This window comes from Antedon mediterranea, chromosome 6 (genome assembly GCF_964355755.1).
Source record: "Antedon mediterranea chromosome 6, ecAntMedi1.1, whole genome shotgun sequence".
Lineage (NCBI taxonomy): Eukaryota > Metazoa > Echinodermata > Crinoidea > Comatulida > Antedonidae > Antedon > Antedon mediterranea.
This window is the reverse complement of record NC_092675.1, coordinates 10201172-10209775: the sequence shown is the minus strand read 5'-3', so window position 1 is coordinate 10209775 and position 8604 is coordinate 10201172. Positions and strand designations below refer to the sequence as shown.

The 8604-nt window shown below is 33.7% G+C and overlaps 1 protein-coding gene across 1 annotated transcript; it reads left to right on the top strand.

Moving 5' to 3' along the window:
* Nucleotides 1-6013: 6013 nt before the first annotated feature.
* Nucleotides 6014-6880, top strand: LOC140052415 (sperm motility kinase X-like). Its single transcript, XM_072098025.1, has one exon. It carries the CDS (start codon nt 6014-6016, stop codon nt 6878-6880), a length of 867 nt encoding a protein of 288 aa, XP_071954126.1.
* The last annotated feature ends 1724 nt before the right edge of the window (nt 6881-8604 follow it).

The window sequence follows — 8604 nt, the reverse complement described above, 5'->3', positions numbered from 1 at the left end:
CAAAATAGTGTCGAATGTTTGTTGTTCATAACAAAACCATTAGAATGTCCATAATATTGGTTACAATGCGATAACATTTTCTTACCTTTGCATTTCGTGAGACATTTCAAATGCCTCTGTTTCTTTTGCCTTTAGAAGTCCCCTAAGTTCTTGCAATTTCTTTACATTTTCATCACAACCTGTAAAATGTGTTTCATTTATTGTTTGCAACTAAAGGTGAATATATGACTTCAATGTATTGCCCTCCATACAACTTAGGTTTAATTGATTTATAATTTTTAATAATTATTATTCTCAATGTATGCATACATTTAAATAGTACCGGTATATCAATTACTAAAATGCAAACATTAAAAACTGATATCAATACATTTATTATACTGCAGGCAAATAAGTTTTCTTTGTACTGTATAAACAATCAATATTGTTTTTGTGATTAGTAACTTTTGTCTACTTACGCAAGACTTCTGGCATTTTTGCTTGTTTTCTTAATCTTCTTTATTAGCAACTGTTTAGCTTCCTACAGATCGGCTTTCGTTTCTATGTATTTTCCTTCATATCTATAAAATGAATTTTATGCTATTTAATATTTAATAAAATAATTTTCTACCAGGATTATCATAAATTTAATATTAATGTTAATTTTAACATAATTTGTAGTGCGTTCAGCAAACAATGTGGTCTCAATACGAATAATAAAGAAGTGGGGGGGGGGGGGGGGAGGGGAATAAATAAACAGAGGAAAAGCCTAACAAACAAAACAAATTAACCAAGACAACATATCCAAAAAATCTGACATTTAATTGTGTACATACCTCAAAAGGCAATGTGTATTATTGCATTGGTCAAATAATTTTTACTTACTTTCTCCTTTTTAATTCTGTATCTTCAAAAACTTGTTGTAGCCAAAGATTTTCTTCACTCAAAGCCTTGTTTTTGTGACCTGTAAAGTTGCTGTCGAATTCTTTACGTAATTGTGAGTGTGATTCTTTTTCCAATTTTAAACTGAACCAACATGAAGTTAAAGACTTATTCAGGAAACAAAACAATATCTTAAAATTGGATAATGATTAAGTTGTTTGATTTATGATGACGTGTTTATACTACTTTTTAGGCCTAATAGTAAACCACCTTAACTCTATGTACCAGGGTTGCTAGTACGTTAACAACGTTGCTTTTATGTTTCCAGTTCTTATAAATTATAAGACAAAATTCATAATTTACAAGATTTACACCAAAAGTAACGCTATACGATATAATATTTCTTGAGATACGGTAAAAGATATATGAATAGGTCAATAAGAGGTCAATAACCTCACTTCCGGTCATTTTGGGATAAAATATTTCATTACACCAAATAAATATATGTATGTTCTGAACAATTTGGGCCTAATCCCAATTTTCTGTGATAAGCCATTACCGAGATAAGACCAGGTCAAAGGTCAAACTGCCAGAAACTGCAGTAGCGACCATTTTTTGACAACATTTTCTGTTAGAGTAAATAGGAATGTATATATCGTGAACTATTTGACACCAAAATCAATACTCTACGACAAGCGGTTACAAAGTTATAGACTAATTAAAATGGCCGCCATTTTGGACGCTATCTTGAATTTCTCGGAGAGCACAAGGAGGATTTTTCAGGACTTTTAGTATGATGTTCCAATCATAGTTCTGGACCTTTCCTGAAAAAATTAGCTTGTTACCAGAAATGTCCGGGTCAAACCCTAATGCTCTTGGACTAGTGGTTTGAAATCTGTTTACTTTCGCTTGCGACGATTTTTCAGACGAAATATAATCAAATTAATTTACCTGTTAATTACGTAAACTTTTTTGTTTTTGGCTTAAATTTTCGACTTAAAGTGAATAACTTTAATATTACTTTGATATGGCCAATTTAAATTTAGAATATTTTGACCTTCATTTTTTTGTGTTTCAATGGACAATACGTCTTTAACATTTTTTAGTACAGTATATTAATTTTCTTTTATTTTATGTACAGTACTGCATATGAGTATTTTCATTGGATAAATGTAGAATTATAAATTCTTTTTTATAATTAAATAAAACGGCTCAACATCAATCTTTTTCTCCGTTGCATCGCATGTACATTATTCATTGTACTTACGTTTTTGTTAATTTAACCATTCCATCTGAAACTTTATTTAATTCTGTTCTTCCTTCATTGAATGTTTTCATTAATTCTTCGTATTTATCATTTGACCTGGCAAACAATGTATATAGCATTATAAAATATAAAATAATCGACTTCATTACCATTTTGAAAGTGTTATCGTTGATGATTTAAGAATACATTTGTTAGATTATAATTATCGTTCAGTTTATAATTGAGTGACAGTCCATTCTTATTTGGCTTTCATTTGCAGTATAAAACTGCAATATTTATTTTGTATCAATTCAGCATCTGTTGCAAATGAGGATATTGTTTAATAGACAAACCGTGGATGATAATAATAATAATAATAATAAAAAGCTCTTACTCGACTTCACCCTCTCAAAACAAATTATCTGAAGGCTTTAATAATAAATTAGAAGAATAAATAAGACTCGAAATTTACTTGTGCTTAACTTCTCATATGAAGACTTGTTTGTTGAAGACACTTATACTTACTCTCTGGAGAGATCATTGTTATAGCGCTTTAATTTGAACAACTCTTCTTTTCCCTTATTGCAAAACATTGTTTATGCCCTATGTGTTGGGTTGATTTAGAAAAACTGTGTTTGTGAGGTAACATATAATCATCTTTATCCTAAATAAATATGATGATGATTATCAACACATTCTTTTCCAATTTGGTTTTCTCTCCATATAGGCATAATAATATAAAACATCCAAAAAACATATTATGATAACATGCTACATTTGTGATATAAATGTTTAATACCAACGCATCTAAAAGCTTATCACATGGATTCATTCGTGTAATAATTATATAATTTGTACCTATAATTATGAAAAATACGTAGGCCTACTCTACAACAAGAATTTCATATTTGTTCTTTAGTTGAAGAAATTTTATATCATTTAACTTCAATTCTTCTTTTAAAATTGCATGTCTAGAAATAAAATGATGAAAACATCTTAGAAATGCTAGAGGGCAATTTTATTTTGCAATTTCTGACTTTCCAGGGTTGTTCATATGAGAACCAAGCCTTGAACAGCCAGCTATAAGTGTTTAACGCCTACGTCAATGGAGGTTGAAAAGGCTTTAAAATATTGTTTAAGCAAGCAATTAATATTTTGTTTTTATAGTTTTAATCCATCTCCAAGTTCACAAACTTTGATTTTAAATCTTCCTTCATCATCATATCTAAAAAATGTAAAACGAAACAGTTGTATTTTTTTAAACATTAGGCCTATATTGTTTTAAAAATCCAAGATGTTTATTTTACTAACTCGCTGTTCAGTTTTTCAACCTGATGATCCAACTTTGATATTTGTTCCTGTTTGATTTAAATTATTTGATCATTTTCGGTCTCTTCTTTTTTCATTCTGTAACACAAAAAGAGAGGAAATTCTAAACACTGAAAAATGATATTTTTAATCCTAACTTTTCCATTCGCCGGGCAGTTATGTATAATCTTAAAAGCTCAATATAATAAGGAAAAAAACATTTTTAATTATTGCTATTTTTGTAATGTATCTGAATTTCCTCTCTTTTTCATGAATACCGGCCTTTGTCCTGTAGGCCTACTGTACGAAAATGATCGATGGAATTTCGAAAAGCGTATCATGGCAACCATAGAACATTCCGACCGTTCTTTTCACCGCGCGTAGAACAAAAAGATGCATTTCGAACGTGCACGCATACGCGCTACTTATTATCTATATAAGCAGCGCATCAGCTACCTAAAAATCGACAACAACCTGAGATCTATCTCTATCATCAGTTGTTTTAATGTGTGATGTGTATAGTCTTCACATAACGTGTTACTAAGCAAAATTCGAATTCGAAAACTAAGTATTCTAAGATTCTGTTTAAACCACCAAGCAATGGCCACCAACAAATCGATTGAGCTTCAACAAGGCATCATGGACCAACCAAATGAAGAAGGGTAAGCCCATGCTTTTTTTTTTGGACTTGAACAAATGTTTTGTTTGTTTTATTCGGCCTAGCCTAGCCTAGGCCTAAGTACTAGGCCTAGGACTACCCAACTATTATAAAATGACAGGCCCTAGCCTAGGAGGCCTACCCTACTAGGCTAGGTTAGCCTATTCTATAATAACTAGCCTTGGCCTAGCTAGGCCTCGCTAGCTACCTAGGCCTAGCTAGATAGGCCCCTTTCTTTAATTTAGTAGTAGGCCTAGGGCCTAGGTAGTAGCCTACTAGAGTAGGCTAGTACTGTGGTAGGCCTAGGACCTAGGCCCTAGCTAACCTAGCCTAGGCCCTAGTTGGTAGGCCTACTATTACTAAGTAACTACGTAGGCCCTAGGCCAGGCCTAGCCTACCCGTAGTGCGGGTAGGCCTAGCCTTAACCAATATAATGTGGTAATTTGTTATTTAAGGCAAAATCCTAGGCTAGGCCTAGGCCTATCTACTCTACTAAGCCTAGGCGTAGACTAAACTAGCAGACTAGCCTCTCTAGGCCTATGCCATGTAGGCGTAATAAATAGTATTCTAGCTTATGCCTGGCCCTAGCTAGGACTAGGTCTAGCCTACAAGCCTAGAGGCTAGATGCCTAAGCCTACGCCCTCTTTCCTAATCCTAGTCTAGCTAGGCCTAGAGGTCTGTGCGTAAAACTAAAATATATAGCCTATCGCTAGTAGTAGGCCTAGGCCTAGTAGGATAAATTACTAGGCTAGGTTAGGTAGTAGTAGTAGTAGTATAGTTAGTACTAATTAAAAGGTAGCCCAGGTCTAGCCTCTATCTACTAGGCCAAACTGTAGGCTAGACTAGAGAGAGACTTTCAACATAGGTAGGGCCTTGAAGCAGGTCTATTAGTAATAGTACACTAGATAGGTAGACTAGCTAAACTAGGTCTAAGCTAACCTAGGCATAATTAATAGAAATCTTATTCTTAGGCCTAGGTAATTAGGCGCTATAACTAGCCTACGTAGTAGATTAAGTAGGCCACTTAACTAGCCTAGACCTATTCCTACTGCCTCTATGTAATAATAAATAATAAATACAGCCATGGCCTAGGCTAGGCCTAGTTCTTGGCTCTGCTGTAGTCAAGGTAGGCAGAAACGTGATTGTAATTTGTAGACTAGCTCCTGAACTTACTAATACTAGGATAGTTTTTGTATGGCATAGCCCTGATAACATGCTGAGTGTAGGCCTACAAAGCTGATCGCTATTCTTTACTTTAGTACTACTGGAACTTGGTCTACTATTGAAATTATTATCGAATAATCTAGTGTAACTGTTAGTGTTATGAATTAATTATGTTTTGTTTTGAATTAAGTAGATCTCAACAAGATGTACCCCAGAGAGAAAGAAGAAAGTCAATATTTAGAAGGATTTGGACAGCAGTAATTCATCTTTTTTGTATCAGAAGTGATGAATCAGCGGAAAGCAACTTGAGTTCGTCATCTTCGTCGTCGTCATTGTCGTCGTCGTCATCGTCGTCGTCGTCGTCGTCGTCATCATCATCATCATCATCATCATCATCATCATCACCACCATCATCATCACAATCGTCTGTGAGGCCACGGTCATCGACATTCGCGCTTTCTCCTGGCCAAATACTTGCCATACCAGGTCTGTCATCCGGAAAGATCAGTCTCCCAAGGCAACGTGATCGTAGTGCGGCGTCATCATCCTCGGCATCTACCGCTTCTCCATCCCGGTGTATTTTAAAAAAACCAACATCCGCGTTATCAACTGGTAAGCTTTCACAAAGGAAACGTTTGGGTAGTGTTTCATCATCTTCTTCATCGCAATGGCCATTGTCATCTGTAAGTAGCTTCGATAGTGCGTCGACAAGTAACACCACCACCTCACCAACATCCGTCCTTAACTGTAGAGATGCTACAGCAAAACTTTCGGAAATGCTGCCGCCTATGAGGTTATTGGATAGCACATGCGTCTCTCACCTTTGTAATCCCGTACGTCTTGGGCAGGGAAGTTATGGACGTGTTGACTTGATGTCATCAAATCTTTTTCCAGGTAATCAACTCCTTGTCGCAGTCAAAACGGCCTTTTTGGATAGTTATAACAATCCTGATGAAGCATGGTACCAGATGGTTATGGAAGCGCGTGTTATGAAGTTTTTATACGATCTACCTTCTGTTCCTCAAGTCTTTGGCGTTTTTCGCCAAGGTCAAGTATGCTGTATGGTACAGGAGTTTATTGGCAACATTCGAAACATGTCCAGTACAACATTTCTGCAGGTATTGCAAACAGGACAACCTTCATTAAGTGCGCTTGAATGTATGTCTATGGCAATAGAAGTGGTCACTGCCCTCAATACCATCCATCAAAGAGGACTGCTTCACAATGACGTAGCGCTTAGAAATATCTTAATCCACCACGATGGGACCACATATAAAGCGAAGATTACAGATTTCGGTATGGCATGCAGACTGCAATACCCAAGAGAACATAAGAAGTTAACCTTTTCATCGATGGACGAGGGCCTGAAGTTCCGACAAGATTATCCAGACTTAGCACCAGAAAAATATCTTAATGGTGCTTGCGATTCAGTTAAGGGTGACGTGTATTCCGTCGGTCATGCTTTGAAAATCATAGCACTAGCAATTGGAAGTAGGGAGATGATTGACCTTGGACAGGCTTGTACGGCATTCAATGCGGATGATCGGCTATCTCTAGGTCTTGTAATTAACATCTTGAATACCATCCAAGAAAATGAAAAGATAATTCCAACATGCCGGGGTATTAACCAGCGTTTGATTTAAACATAATTTTTTTATTATTCACATTCGTGGCGTCGTTAAAATATTAAACGAATAATATAGTAGTAATATTGATAATGTAAACATCAGTAATAATATAAAAAACATATTCATCAATGTTTGTTTCTCTCTCTTTAAGTGTCTTATGTTCATACTTAAAATAAATATAATAATAGTATATGTAACAATAACAATATTAAAACGAACCTGTTGCTATTGGTAAGTATTGTATCTAAGTAAGTATATACGATTTTTTATTAATTATTGTGTATTGTGTACAGTTAATAAATTAAAAATGTAATGTAAATAACTAGCTAGATTTGTCACTATAATAATTCTTTTAATATATAATAAATAATGCTAATGATACTATATTGAGAAACATAAAGGCATCCTCGAGTTCATTGTATTGCAAATATTATTCCTATATTAGTTATTATAATGTGTTAATGCTATTGTATTTTTTTTCTATCTTAGTTTGCCAACGAAACAGCAACTACGGTATACATGACGTTTATTCAGGACAATCCTTTAACACGTCATAGGTAAAATACTTACTGTATTGTATTTAAAAAAATATTTTTTTTTTTACTTTTAAGATTTAGCATACTTAAAAAAGTACTGTGGGCTTACAGTTAGTATAACTTTATAATTTGTTGGGTTTTTTTTCATTTTCACGAAACCCTGCCACGACTGATATCTCGGATGAATACCGGTAAGAATATTCAATCGCAATTTTAATTAATTTCAATAAAAATAATATAATTATTAACTTAGTAGTTTGACACTTGTAAGTTAATTTTTATAACTCTGAATTCTGTTCTTTTGATTTCTACTTCTTTTCGAGGGTACTACTCTACAACCTACCAAGAAATCGACTTGGAGATGATGTTCAAGCAAAAGTTATATATATATTTCATGTAAAACAATCAAATTCGTTATTAATTTAAGGTTGAGTCTGGCTTAACCTAGTTGAATTAAACGTTTACACACAAATATTATTGTTTCATAGCTTTGTATTTTTTCCCTAGATTTACTGCAACCACCACAACAACATGTCCCCGAAATGTTAGGTAAGTAATTAACCAATCATATATTTCGAGGGTAGCCTGTAACTGTTAAACCAAACGTTTTACTTATAAATATTTGTTTATAAATTTATATATTGTTTTCTTTTCATGTACGACGGGAACTACGACAACCAAGGAATTAATGCAAGATAATGTCTCAACATTTTAGGTAAAAACAACAACTTCGAGTCTAACTTGCGAAATTTTAACCATACAAATATGTATGTTGTTTATAACTTTTATACACTTTCTTTTCATGTACGAGAACTACCACAACTCATCACCAAGGAATTAATGCAAGATGATGTTCTTAACATTTTAGGTAAAAACAACAAATGACAGTTAAATTTCAGGTCTAATATGCGAAATTTTAACCATACAAATATTTATGTTGTTTATAACTTTGTATTATATGTAATTCTGTTTTCTTTCTTTTCATGTACGAGAACTACCACAACTCATCACCAAGGAATGAATGCAAGATGATGCTCTCAACATTTTAAGTAAAAACAACAACTCACATGCAGTAAAACAAGTCTAATTTTAACCATAAAAATATTTATTTTTAACTTTGTATTATATTATGTATTTTATTTTTTTTTTTCATGAATACGAGAACCTTTTTTTCATGTACCATAAAAATGGTTTTAATGAGCA

What these genes read in the sequence shown, in the direction of transcription:
- LOC140052415 (XM_072098025.1), top strand. Translation starts at nt 6,014, where the DNA reads ATGCTGCCGCCTATGAGGTTATTGGATAGCACATGCGTCTCTCACCTT.